The 14,944-nt window shown below is 38.6% G+C and overlaps 2 protein-coding genes across 7 annotated transcripts in view; one reads left to right on the top strand and one right to left on the bottom strand.

The window, feature by feature from the left end:
* The window catches only part of LOC126262575 (methyltransferase-like protein 25B), a 112,805-nt gene that overhangs the window by 66,456 nt on the left and 31,405 nt on the right, over nucleotides 1-14,944 (top strand). For all 6 annotated transcript variants that reach the window (XM_049959301.1, XM_049959296.1, XM_049959297.1 and 3 more), the window contains one exon: nucleotides 10,394-10,503. In XM_049959301.1, the coding sequence (XP_049815258.1) occupies nucleotides 10,394-10,503 (110 nt within the window). The remainder of the gene's footprint in view (nucleotides 1-10,393; nucleotides 10,504-14,944) is intronic.
* The window catches only part of LOC126262577 (tubulin beta chain-like), a 309,685-nt gene that overhangs the window by 270,473 nt on the left and 24,268 nt on the right, over nucleotides 1-14,944 (bottom strand). The window lies entirely within an intron of this gene.

The raw sequence follows: 14,944 nt of genomic DNA, 5'->3' as shown, positions 1-14,944 counted from the left end.
AAACTCTGGCGCATGAGACAATACGTGGACGTTGGCGTCATTTGGACCGCAGCTGCAACACGGCGAACGGAAACCCGAGGCCGCTGTTGGATCACCTGCTGCACTAGCTGCGCGTTGCCCTCTGTGGTTGCCGTACGCGGTCGCCCTACCTTTCCAGCACGTTCATCGGTCACGTTCCCAGTCCGTTGAAATTTTTCAAACAGATCCTTTATTGTATCGCTTTTCGGTCCTTTGGTTACATTAAACCTCCGTTGAAAACTTCGTCTTGTTGCAACAACACTGTGTTCTAGGCGGTGGAATTCCAACACCAGAAAAATCCTCTGTTCTAAGGAATAAACCATGTTGTCCACAGCACACTTGCACGTTGTGAACAGCACACGCTTACAGCAGAAAGACGACGTACAGAATGGCGCACCCACAGACTGCGTTGTCTTCTATATCTTTCACATCACTTGCAGCGCCATCTGTTGTTGAAAATTGTAACTACTGTAATTTCGAAAGTTTGTCCGCCTGAAAATGTACTGTTGTCCCAAGCATATTGCAACAAACGGTGTATTTCTATCGCTGCTCGTTTAGTTTTTATTGCCGTTTCAAATATACCGGTCATTTTTGAAATACCCTGTAAAAACCTTAAAATATGCATGAAAAATGCTTAAAAAATGCATGAAAAGTGTCGTAATATGCAAGATCAAATAATTAAAAAACATGATAGTTACTGCATGCATTATATCTCAAGGTCGAAGCTGTGCATATCAGGTATGAGGAAGAACACTGGTCATGTGAAAAATCAGTACATTTAGAATGCTGATATCATTTTCTGAATACTTTCTGGTAGAGGTTAGGAAGGGGGCCTTTCTGGGATTATTTTCTCAGAAGTTGCAAAATGGGGACGCATACCATATTTCAAGAATAGTTCCTTGTTTGCTGCTGTTGTCAGAAACTAGCAGATCTGATGCGAGTGGGTCGTAGCGAAACAGTCAGTATGTACAGGACCAACTTCGAGGTATATTGCACACAGAGCGGCATGTTCAAAAAGTCTATAATATTTTATTTAAAAAACAACATACAATCATGAATTTTTTTGATCAGCATTAACTTTTAGTTAATACTATTGGAGCAAAGCATTTTTACAAGTTATTTTACATTTTTCTACTATTGTAAATATAAACGACCTAGTACCGTTCCAAATGTTCGGTAGTAAGACTGTGTCTTTGATCATTCGAAACATTTTTGTAAGCAGAAAAAGACTGTTCAACATCAACTGAAGTAAATGGGCAGTATTTGAATTTGGGTGCTATGTTGGCACTTATTGTTTCTGGTAAAAGTTCACCCATCCCATTAATAAAACTATCAATTTGGCACAAGGGCTGAAAGCCAGGGTTATTGTTTAAAATGTTTTCAAACTGTTCTTTAAGTTTTCTTGCGAATACTTTCGGCCATGAGGATCTCACTAGAATAATTTTATTCCTAACTGAATAGATACATTCAACGCCAAATCTTGAGTTTCAAGCTTTCTAATACTTGCCAGTATATGGGAAAAATGAGTGCTAATCACAGCAACGTCTTTTTTTAATACCAGAGTGATTAAAAGCTTCCTTGAACTGGCAAATTGCCAAAGCCTCTGCACTATCAAAGTCGTTTACTACCCCTCTAATGGCTTCGAAATGTTCATTGTAAAACAACACAGCTTTGATCCATGTACTCCAACGAGTTACCACTGGTTCGGGAGGTAAAGGCACATTTAGTAGTTTTTCTTTGTAGGTCTTTTGACGCGAGCAGGAACATTTTGAAACACTTTCTTTGTGGTTGAAATTAGTTTGTATACATTCACTTCTTCAGCAAGGCGATGTACTCTATGAGCAAAGCACATCACATGCCTCAAATTGGGATAAAATACTTGGAGGGCTTTTCCTGCTTTGATCATATTGGGAGCAGCATCTGAAATAAACGCAAATACCCTTTCATCTGCAGAAGATTCTGGAAATATTTTTCTAGTACCCTCATTCACAAATCTGGTGATCGTAGAATGATTTACTTTTTCAAGTTCTTTGCAGACCGCTAAATAGGAAGAAGAAGGCTCTTCTTTTAAAGCACCAACAATTAAAGTACCTTTGTCAGCTGAAATCCAGATAATGCTGTCCTCGAGTTCATTGCATATTTCTTCTAGAACATTTATGTAAATTGTTGGTATTTAATTTTTATGTGATGTTGATCCATCTGGTATATTTTCATTTAAGCAATATTTGCAGGAAGCCTTTGAGGATAGGGTTTGTAAGTTTGTGAAGATGAATATTGCTTGCAATGAATGATTCACACAGATCCATGTTAAACTGACCTTTTTGGTTACCTTTGGACAAATCCCTGCTACTGCAACGTGCTGTTGTCAGAAGTTGTTGCCGTGGACCTTTCTTCTGCATTCCTGCGATATGAAGACTTGTCTTGACATGCTGGTCTATTTGAAAACTTTTTTGTATGAAACATTTTTCTCGCAAACTCAACAATATAAAACAATTATGTCTTATGTAAATGTTCCAGGATGGTCAGCTATCCACGAAACGATGTTTCTTTTTTCGAGCAGCATGGCGCACAACATGTTACACACTACACGCCATAAACACATTCAAACTGTGTACAAGTAAACAGAAAGCTAAACTGAAACAATGGAGATGTGACTAAAAGCTTGCGTAGTTTAATTTAATTGTTGCCGACGTGTACGGTATGACAGTGGAGGGGATTAACTGGGAGTGCGGGCGGAGGAGCATTGACTATGTCTGTCTGTTCTTGTTCCTCTTCTGTAATGTTTTCGCTAGGCAGTGGCCTCTCAGTTAGCAATTGCACGCAGTTCTAGGTCGCTGTCAATCTTTGAGACATCAAGACTAGATCGAGCTAGGGATCGTCAGTAGTTTTTAGTTAGAACAATTTTGCAGTGGCCTCTCGGTTAGCAATTGCACGCATTCTATGTCATGGTCAGCCTGTGAGACATCAAAACTAAATTGAGCTACAGAGCGCCCATTTAATTTTTTATAATATTGTAAACATAGAGTGAAAATAGGCATCGTCACTAGTTTTTAGTTGAAATATGCAATAACTGGTCAAAAGGAGCTGAATATACAAATGCATATAATCTGGTCTCTACTTATGAAATATGCAAACGTGGTTGACATGAGGACAATGCCCTCATAAAGTTTAACTGATCTTGAAGCACTTATGTTGTTACATGTCGGTTGAGTCTGGCATAACAGACCGAAATCATGCTAGTGAATAATACATTTAATAAAAGTCCAGGCAGAAAGTGTTGCCTTTCTAAATATTGTTGGACTGTGGGCACAAGAAAACAGAAAATAATTACATTCAAATGCGGTGACAAATTTATTTTGGCAATTAAATTGGTTTTGCTCTTTAAAATGATTTTCATATGCAAAAATCAGTTTGTAAAAGCTTAAATCATTTTTCATTATCATTAGTAGCTCAGAATAAAACTTTTTCTGATTGAGTATTCTTAACCATTTCCATGGCATTTTTATGTTGAAATACATCTGACAAATGCCACACGTGCAGTGAAGTCCACATTTAGACAAATAAAGATACATATATTTTACTCGGTGGCATTGTCTGAGGATGAATGTTCTCATGTTAACTGCTGTAGAATCATTGGACAGCAATATTAGACACACATCTGGTTTATACAAGAGCTCAATAACAACTATCACAGCTGTCCTGTAGCAGTTCTATTTGAGAATCTGTGTGATCAATCATAAGTCAGAATACATTTTGACTTACACTGTTCTTTGCTGAATACCAGTTTATAACATAATTGCATATAAATTTAAGAGGAGTCCCTTGTGGAATGCCTGTTCTTTCAATTTGGGAATATTACTCAGAGTTGTTTGATTGAACTGGGTTTGCAAGAAGATGACAATATGAATAACATTTAAATTAAAAATAACTACTATTCTCCTAAAAAATATAATTTTAAAAATATGTGTTTATCCATGTCATCCATTTGCATTTTGTGCAGAAAGGTTTTTTCTGATATTGAAATCTCCCTGTGAGATATATTTATGAGGTAATTATTGATTTAATGTCGCTAAATGAATTAATCAGTTATGCATTAAAATACAGCCTTTTATTTGTATTCGATTCCCTGTACTGATGTAATTTGATAGTCTGTGTTGTCTGCATTAGAACAATAACTGTGATACAATGTAATCAGAATGATACAATATGACCTGTGCAGTTCACCATGTATCAGTTGTAATGGAAATGGTTGAAGAGTAAATCAAAAACTATGCAGAAAAGTTATCCATAAAAATCTGTAGTCTCAGACTTATGTTGCACCTGTTATAAGATGATGTAATGGTGTAACCACAGCCATGGCACAAAATCAGAATGCCAATTTCTATAATAGGAGATTAAAAGTCTCAATAATATAAGGTATTGAGGCCTGAAGGACCATTCACGTGCCCAGTGACACCAGAAGGATGGAATAAAGGATAAATCTGAGAAGAAGATGTAATTCATGGACAATTTCTCTTCTACAAATGCAGCTCTGAACAATGTCATTTAGAAGCAAACATCTTTTGAACAAATCCTCTTACAAACCTCTTCTTCAGTGATCCCTTTCCAGTCACACTTCATTAACACTGAAAGAACTACCACCTGCACCTCCCTTCATTGCATAAAAAGCTGTCATCACTGTCATTCTGAATTTCAACGATTACCTCACAGAGGGATTCTGCCAGCTTTTGAACAAATCCTCTTACAAACCCCTTTTATAGTGACCCCATTCTAGAAGTCCAGCAATATAACTTCCAATTATACTTTCCAGTCATACTTCATTAACACTGAAAGAACTACCACCTGCACCTCCCTTCATTGCATAAAAAGCTGTCATCACTGTCATTCTGAATTTCAACAAATACCTCACAGAGGGATTCTGCCAGCTTTTGAACAAATCCTGTTACAAACCCCTTTTATAGTGACCCCATTCTAGAAGTCCAGCAATATAACTTCCAATCCCTCGTCACATCCCTAGCCTCTTCACAAAGTTTTTTTCCTGGATTGTTCCTCATTCCTTCAACTTTCTGGGCTTCCATTTTTTTCCTGGATTGTTCCTCATTCCTTCAACTTTCTGGGCTTCCATTTTTCTACGTGTTTCTCAAGACCTGTAAACCAAGCTACCTTTGTGACTAGTTAATTTGCCCCCTCTAAAAGAACCTCACTTCAGTCTATTGCCTGCAACCTACCCTCACACATTAAAGAGACAAACATCTTTTTATCTTTTTCCACTTGCTCTCTGCATTTTCTGTGTTTGTACCATTTGGAACTCGTATTCCCACTGGGAATCCTTAGTGTCTGTGACATAGTTTAGCAGACTCCGAACCCACTAGTTCTTTCATAATAGTCTCGGTAATATCGTCTCCAGTAACTGTCTTCTTTAAATGTACCCTCTGCAAACAAAGCTGTGACACTATTGAGAGCATGTGAATGGCACTTACCTAACCAACTTCTTCATGGGCCATTTAAAGAATCCTTCCTGGCCATCCAAAATCAGTCACAGCATGCCTAGTTCTCTGATGGCATTGTTACAGTATAATACATAAGGAGTCATATAGTGTAATACTTCAGGCTTTCCCGGCGATCTAATGACATCTTGGGTTGTTGGGTGTTCTGCCAGATATCAGCGTCGTACTTGCACGATATTTCGGTAGTGTAACTCGTTACCTTCATCAGGTGCGACCTGAGACTACTCCTCGAGTGGACCTGGTCCAGTATTTATGCCTGTGGCCTTCCCCCTCCACCAGGCGCTCCCTCTGCAGTCCGCGCCCGCTCACTGCGGTCTTTTGGAGCATTGCCGTTCCCTTTTCCGTCCGCTGCAGTCCTGGGTGTTCTCTTTGCGATCCGCGCTCACCAGACACACTCCTGGGTGTTCCATTTTCGGTCTGGTGCATGGTGCATTTGGAATCCCATCTGTGGTACCAGGTATTCCGCCTGTGGTCCTTTCCCACTCACTGTGATCTGCTGGAGCATTGCCGTTCCATTTTCGGTCCGCTGCGGTTCTAGATGTTCCCTCTGCAGTCCACGCCCACCAGTCCCGACCCTGGGCATTCAATCTTCGGCCTGGTGCGCCTGGAACTCTCTATGGGGATCGTTCTCCATGTCTGTGCCTTCAGTTCTTCTATTTGTGGAGTGCTGCAGCTGTCCCCATTGCTTCTTCAGCAATTCCAGAGCAGTATCCCAGGCTGTACTTAGCTGGTACCCCGTGTCACGGTTCATGAGATTATCGGTCACTTTTATCTCTATTGACTCCCTTATTACACTGTCCCAAAATCTGGGTGTCTGTGCTAGAAACTCAGTTTCTTCATAATTCATGGCATAACCTAGTTCTAGGCAGTGTTCAGCAATGGCTGATTTTGTTGCCTGTATTAATCGGGTGTGCCTCTAATGTTCCTTGCACCAGATATCTACTGTTCTTGTCGTCTGGCTAATGTAGGACATGCCACATTGGCAAGGTATATTATAAATCCCTGGTTTCTGGAAACCCAGATCGTCATTGACATTTCCCACCAGTCCCCTGATCTTGCTGGATGGACAGAAAACACACTTGATATTGTGTTTATGGAGGATCCTACTGATTCTGGCAGAAATAGAGCCAGCATAGGGCAAATACGCCACCTTCTTTGCTTCATCTTGCTCTGCTTCTGGAACTTGTGGTGTAGTGGCTGGTTGGAGTGCCATCTCAATTTGTTTCGGTGTATATCCATTTTTGCAGAACAGTGTTTTGAGATGCTCTATTTCTGTCGGTAGACTTTCTTGGTCTGACAAGGCACATGCTCTGTGGACCAATGTCTTAAGAACACCGTTTTTCTGTGCAGGGTGGTGACAGCTGGTGGCCTGCAGATGTGTATGGGTTTTCAATACACACTGTGGCCAATTGATCCATCTGCTTTACTTTATACTAGTACATCCAGAAATGGCAGCTGGCCATTCTTCTCCTGTTCTATGGTGAACTTGATATTCGGGTGGCACGAGTTAAGATGTTCCAGAAACTCATTGAGCCTGTCCTTCCCATGAGGCCAGATTACGAAGGTGTTATGCACATACCTGAAGAAGCATGTGGGTTTATATCTGGCTGTCTCTAATGCCCTCTACTCAGATCTGTCCATGAACATGTTGGCAACCACAGGAGACAATGGGCTACCCATAGCTACACCTTTAGTTTACCAGTAATATTGGTTCCCGTACAGGAAATACGTGGTTGTCAGTGTATGCCCGAACAGGTCCAGCAGAGCACCATCAAATTTTTCTGCAATCAGTTCTAGGGAGTCTCTCAGTGGGACCCTGGTGAACAGTGACACCACGTCAAAACTAACCATCATGTCTGAATCTGTGATGCATAATTGCTTGAGGCGTTGCAGGAAGTCTTCTGAGTTTCGGATGTGGTGAACACATTTCCGTACATACAGAGACAGCAGATTTTTCAAATACTTGGCTGTTGCATACGTAGGTGCCCCAATATCATCTCAGTCTGGCAGCACCTAGTATGAGGGAGGGTCCACACAAGGTGACAGGGTGTTGCAGGCTGCCATTACAAGACTTGGGCTCCCCTACCCATGACGTGACACCTGGTTCCAAGTCCACTCCCATGAACTTGGCACCTTCCAGCTGTGGGCCATCTTTGGGCCCACTTTAGCCAATGCTGGACTTCTGCCTTGGAGGGCAGCCATTCGTGACTGCGGTTGTGCAGCCAACAAACTGCTTGTACTTGTTCAGGAAAACTGATGCTGTACACCACTGCTTTCAGGGGCGGACACCACTGCTTGGGACTACCTTCCTCTGTAACAGTCATGGTGGGCTTCTGCATCTGCAGGTGCACCCTGTCCTGAGTCACACAGTTTTACTGCAACAGTGTGCATTGTGCCACAGATGTCATGCATTAGCATACCAGCTCACCCACCAGCTGGTCGCTGGCTGCCTTTTGCATCAACACTTCCGACCTTTGTGCATTCAGCATATGCTGAGGGGGCCTTACTACCATAGGATGATGCTATGAGTGGTGTAGCTTGTTTTCTAATAAATGTGTTACAATGAATGATGTTTTTGTGAGCCACCATCAGATAATATCCTGATGACAACCCACAAGCTCAACTCAGCCCTTTCACTGTAAATGTCACCCACCCCAGGCCTCTCCACTTTGCAGTATGGATGTTATGGGCCTCCTTAATATTTTACCAGAGTTTTTCCTTCAGAACTTTTTTTTAAATTAAGGTGTTAAGTCAAATTAGCTTTCCAAATAATTTAGTCATTCTCCTTCATATCACGTTAATCAATGTCCTTTCTCTTTAATTTTTTTTAGTATTTGTTCATTAGATTTTATTTCAGTCCATGATGTTTTGTGGCTCATTTCTGCATCTCTAGCTCTGTTTCTTCTATTTTTTTTTTCTTTTTTCTGTTTCCCCAGTGTCCATACCTCACAACCACGGCTTAAAATAACACGTACATGAGGGTAGTGCTCCTCACCAAATAAAGGTGGCACTCAGCAGCAGACGGGCTCATGGTAAAGACAGAAAATTGTCTCACTTTTATGTCAAGTCCTTCAGACCACACACACACACACACACACACACACACACACACACACACACACACACACACAGGAGAGAGAGAGAGAGAGAGAGAGAGAGAGATCCACTGGTCAGGTGGGTATGGATAGTGTGCATTGCATTTGATACAATCGCGATCAGTAGCACAGGGTGTCACACATGACTGTGTTGCATAGTGCTGATAAATCATGTGCCTAATGAAGATGAGAATGAGTATGTAGGGAAACAGGGGTATGTGTATGTGTTGGAATGTGTGCACACTCTTGAGTCTGAAAGCTTCCAATGTTTTCAGTATTGTTTATATACCAGTGAACGACTCAATACCTCTATTACTTAACAAGTTGTTTCCTTTACTCCTAAATTATTTATATCCTTTTGTGACGCATTGCTGTTACTGTATGCCAACAAGCCACTACCAACCTAGTTGTTAACTGTACTGTGCACTTGTCCTTCACGTTAAAGTAAATATCACTTTGTCTCAGCACTGTCGGTTTTGCCAAACATGTTGCTGATGCATCATGCACAGAATATGGTAACTCTCAGGAAACTGTACAGGTCAGTTGTAGTTTTGTATCAAAGCAACACAATAGTCCAGAAATTCAGTTAAATTTATTCTTGCAACTGTAGTTTTTGTTCCAGATATTTATGCTTGACAAAATACTAATTTTATATGAGTATTGTGATTGTGTGCTTCAGTATAGAGTAGAAGCTTGGTAATCCAGTGTGCTCAGGGACATGTAAATGCCAGATTATCAGATATACCAGATTATCACGGTCATTTTTAAAAACCTGGTTTAAAATAAGGGATATAAGTAAAACATATAGTTTTAAGGTACAAAACAAGTATCTGCTATTTATTAAACACAACAGCAGAAGTTACACTACAAAAAAATTAAAAGTGTGTATTACTTTTCTGGATAGACAAAAATGAATTAAAAGTCGAATTCTGCACTGCTGTATTAAACCAGTTTAAAGCTCAAAGGCTTTCAAAAGTTCAATATACATAAATAATCCTTTTTACGCTCATTACAAAATAAAATCAGCAGCACTAATTTCAAAAGATCAACAACAAGCTAATTAATAAACATTTATGCCAAGAATATGGCGCAGTTTAATTGGAATCACTGTCTTTAAGAATAGCACAGATATGATGTTTTCGTGGTCATGGAATATGTCTGACTGGTATATACCACTAATAGTGTAGCTGGGATATTCTTCAGAGCCCACTGGAACATTACAGAAATCCTGACTTGTTTCTTGGATTTGGATATTTCTGAAAAAAATTGTTTTTTATATGTGCACCTTCATAACTTCAGAAGTGTTCTATTGTTGACTACTCTTAATGAATGTCACAAAAGTGTGTGAGGCTTCTGAAGTCTCAGTGCAACAGATGTGGGCTGTAGGTGTTTCTTCTTCGATAACTACATTTTTGTCAGTGTCTTGTGCTGAAAATGCACTCTTTTCATTAGTGGGTGTGGATGTTTCTTTGAGGCATTGGGTTGTACAGCAAACCACACCAAGCTAGAAATAAAGGAAAATTTCTGATGCAGGCTGGACAATTAGGTCTGCCAGACTATCGAGTGCCGAATTATCATGGTCTTACTGTATACAAAGAAGTGATCATTCATTAGTACTGTTATAAGGCGTATATCATATATTTATTTGCTATTGAAGATTGCAGATTGTCCTATCAGTTTTCTATTAGTAAGTATGTCTTTCAGATATGATGTTCTAATGTAACTTCAGTTTCTTGTGTTACTCACATATTTAGTAAGTAACTACTGTTTCAGATTCATTGTTTTCGGGCTCTTCTTGAGAAGATTTTGGTCAAGCATTGGCCTCATTTACGGCACTCTGTTGTCAAAAGCATCAAACATTACAGTGGCCTGAATTTTCGAGAGTAAGTACAGCTAATGCACAAGATAGTCACTGAACATTGCATTTGTGTTCCCAGGAGTTGCCAAAATTTTCTCTGTATAGTAATTTCAGATGAGACCACACACAAGCTAATAATTAAAACACAAACAACTGCAACAGTATTGAAGAGAATAGACATAAGAATCAAAAAGTAGATGTTGTATCTCATTCATAACTTTCAACCAGCATCTTTATAAGAAGGAACAGGTAAGAAATAGGCAAAATAAAAAGGAAAGCACCGCAGCTGGTGGAGAGAAGGAAGAATTCAGGCAAATCTTACATCAGAGTGGACACAAGTTCTGAAAAGATTGGGAAGTAACAATGGATTGCTAACTTTGATTCGAAATCCAAAGTATTGAAATGATTTACAGCTAATCAACTCAGAGAAAACAAAAGTGTGTAAACTGGAAGAATGAAGGAAGGGTTGAACAAAAAGATGGTGTGATGAGGGGTAAAGTAAAAGGGGGAAAAATTGGTATGAAGTAATGGAGACAGGTACTAATAGAAAAATGAAGGAGGAGGATAGACTTTGTGAGAGAAAGAAAAAGACAATGAAGGAACAGGACAAGGGAAAATTAGTTAAAATTGCACACTGAAACTCAACTATGTACCTGCTCAGATAGTCTGTGTGTAAAAGTGTGATTTCCACAACAGTGAGGTATGCTAGCCTCCAATTGAATTCGCCTGACAGATTAACAATAAAGGGCAGTGTGCTGGTCAGCCTGGATATACTTTTTAGTGAGTTTCCTTCATCCCACTAGGTGAATACTGAACAGGTACCTAACATTGAGAAAATGTCTGCTCATTCTCACGTGATTACACGCAGACAGTTGGGGTACAGATATTCTGACCTAGGGGGTAACAGGATTGGGTCATTCCACATCAAAACATGCAATGATTCAAAGATGTGTAATCCTCCATCTCATATTTTCACAAAACTTTGCACATTTGCTTATTCTTATAACTTAAGAACTTCTGAAAAATCTTGTTGGGCTCAAACCACAACTCTATTTTATATTGAATTTTAAATGTAGTGATATTCTGATAACTGGGATCTGCAAGAATTTCAATGCAAAATGGTACTTATCTACATAAATGCCCATACTCAGGTGTTAAAGAAACTTTTGATTTGGAATTTTTTCATAAATTAAGTAAAACATATTGTTAACAGATATCCAGTTTTGAAGTAGCAAAGCTACAAAGAAATTTTTTTACAAACATTAATGTATGTCAGTTTTCAATATCAGAAAAATTGCAAGAATGTAGAAAAATCCTTATATCACATTCCTCCAACCTTCTGGGAACCTGATTTCGGTCTTAAACAATCCCCTAGATTGTAAGCTTTCTAATAAAATAGAAATTTTATCGGGTCTTTTGCTAATTGACACACGCATCTGAAATCAAAATACTTTTTGCTGTGTTGGAAAAAAGAGTCATTTTAAGTAAGCTCATCCACTCACTGCCTTAGATGCAAGGGTATCAAATTAGCGTATTTAGGTATAACTCATTCCAGGCAGGCAAGTTAACTTTAAGTCTGAAAATGTATATCCTTTCATTTGATTAATTCAATAATTTTTTTAAAGACTGTAATATATATGATTTATATATCCAGCCAATCACCTGCTCACAGCGATAAAAAAGTGTTCTTAGGCAGCAGTAGCTTGTTTAAAACCTGTATAGGCATGAAAACACCGCAACAGTTGCTAAAATTCATTGTTGAGAATAACTGACATGTAACAATTTGTCTATTTGATCTCAGTTGCTCTTTGTCTTTCTGTGAGATAGGTCATATCTGTTTGTGGTGTGGCCCTGTCATTCCGCTTGGATAAAGTATGTTTTAAGCGAATTAGTGCACAGTTAATTGCAATGGAAAATGTGAATTCATGCCTTGATGGAAAATTGCTAAAAACACTATGTCATTTGACAACCTATACCTTAGTAAAAACTTTGCAAAAAACATAAGAGCTGAGCGAGGACCAACAGGATTTGATATTGCCGCGACCCAATATTAGCTTTCCACAACATCAAGAAAGTGCTACTATGCATGGACATCACAGGTACTATTACTTACAAGTTTTAGAAAGTCGTCAAAGAACTTGTTGTGATCCTTTCAAAAAACACAGACAAACAGTTAAAAAATCTTGGAGGTCAGTTTGCTTGTCTTTAACAAAAAAATTAAGTGCTAAAAGAATCTATGTAAAACCAGACCAAAAACTGTGCACTACATTCCATAAGATTTGTGAACAGAAAACTGACATCAGTGATAGAAATGAAAATGATGCAGATGACCCAGAGGTGACATTTCATGAATCGTTACTGAAAAGTCAAAATCAAAATATTGAGGATGCAAATAAAACTTAACATGATTTGGAGTGCTCTCCCTTAAAACTTCTCTCCATTCCAAAGCAGCAAGGCTCCATATGACAAAAAGGAGCTAGAAAAAAATGAAGCAAGTTTTGGAAAGAAAAGTGTGTCGGGCATTAGATTGCAGTATTGAAGATTCTGACCGCGTAGAAGAAAAATTTGATGATGAAATTGTTAAGAAAGCCAAAGATTTTGATGCCATGATATTGTTACTGAAAGAAAAAGTGATTAGTGTTAGAGTACCTGAAGAAAATTCAAATATTAACTTTAGCTCCAAGACCTTGAGCAAAAGAAAACGTAATGTCAGAATTCAATGTTAGTGGGTATGTGGTTCGACAAGTGAGGAAACTGAAAACAGAAATGGGTATTTTATCAATTCCTAAACCAAAAAGGGGGAAAGTTATTGCTGATGAAGTGGTATAGGTTGACACTGATTTCTACCAAAATGATGAATATGCTCGAATGTTACCAGGAGCAAAAGACAAAGTTAGCATTCAGAAGAATGTAAATATGCTAAAAAGACTCATTCTTTGAATCTTAAGTGAACTGCACTCTTGTTTTAAATGGGAGAATCCTAACATTAACATCGGTCTTTCTAAATGTTCATTAAGACCGAAGTGGTGTATTTTAGCTGGTCCTGCCGGCACTCATTCAGAGTGTGTGTGTGTTGGGGGGGAATCCACCAAAATGTAAAACTGCTTTTGGATGCGGAACACACTGAAGAAACATACAACGAGCTTATAAAATTTCTTGTGTGTGACTCTGAAAACTATGACTGTATGCTTAATCACTTTGATAATTGTCCCAGTGATGACAAACTGTCAGAATTATTAAAACAGAAATTAGCTTACAGAGATACTGATGATGAAATTGCCAGTGGATAAACACAGATCATTGGGCAGAATTGGTAAAACAGTCTGCAACTGTAGGTGAATACATAGACTTGTTGGTAACAAAATTACAAGCACTTAAACTGCACTCAGTTATGTCTAAGTGTCAGTCAAAATAATTGAAAATATTGAAGAAAATCTAACCCTGGAAAAAGCAATTCTAATGGATTCTGCTGAAAATGACAGTTTTATAATTCAGAACAAAGTTCAGAGTTACCACTGGATAAGAAGCAGCTGTACAATCCATCATGTGTGTGTTTATGTGGTAAATGAAGAAAGTAAATTGGTAATAATGAATCATTGCTTTATAAGTGATGATATGGGACATCTGCTGTGCAGAAAGAAATGTTTAAGTGGCTGACAGAGCATTACCCACAAGTGAAGAGAGTGCATTATTTCCCTGATGGATATGCTGCTCAATATAAAAATAGAAAAAGCTTTAAAAAATTGTGTGGTCACAGAAACAATTTTTATATTGATGCTGAGCATTTGTCTTTCGCTAGTAGCACAGTAAATCTGTGTGCGATGGTTTGGGAGGAACTGTAAAACATATATTGAGAAGAGCTAGTCTTTAACTAGTGGATGATGCACAAATAACAAATGCATCCGGTGGTTACAATTTCTGCAAGGCTGTTATTGACAAATGTTTTCTTCACTTCTTAGAGAAAGTCAATGTAGAGTTCCAATGCAAGAACTTTGAAAAGAGATTTTAGACAACTCGCACAATACCTGGTACCAGGCATTTTCACCATTACAAACCAATTTCTTGTGATTCTTTAGAGATTAGAAGAGTGAATTCTTCTGAAAAGCCTTCCTTGATTTTTTCATTCAATGAAAATGCCACATAATGGACATGCACTCGTCCTCAACAAAATTCTTTTGTAGCAACTGTATCTGATGACATGTGGCACTTTGCCTTCGTCAGAAATGTCTGTGATGAAGGAGAAGACGTTCAGCTACTTTTTCTTCACCTACCTGAACCAGCAGTATCATTCTTTTGGCCCTATTTTGTGACTTTGGAAAACATTTTATGTACTGTTGATGTACCTAAATCAACATCATTAGGCAGGATGTATTACTTTAATGAAAAAGATATGAAGTTATCAGAATGCTAATTTGATACTATAAATAAAGTTAACCCTTGTAATGAAAGTGTTTCAATTAAATTTA

The sequence above is a fragment of the Schistocerca nitens genome, chromosome 6 (genome assembly GCF_023898315.1).
Source record: "Schistocerca nitens isolate TAMUIC-IGC-003100 chromosome 6, iqSchNite1.1, whole genome shotgun sequence".
Classification (NCBI taxonomy): Eukaryota; Metazoa; Arthropoda; class Insecta; order Orthoptera; family Acrididae; genus Schistocerca; species Schistocerca nitens.
The sequence above is the reverse complement of the archived record's forward strand: the minus strand, read 5'-3'. Positions and strand labels throughout refer to the sequence as shown.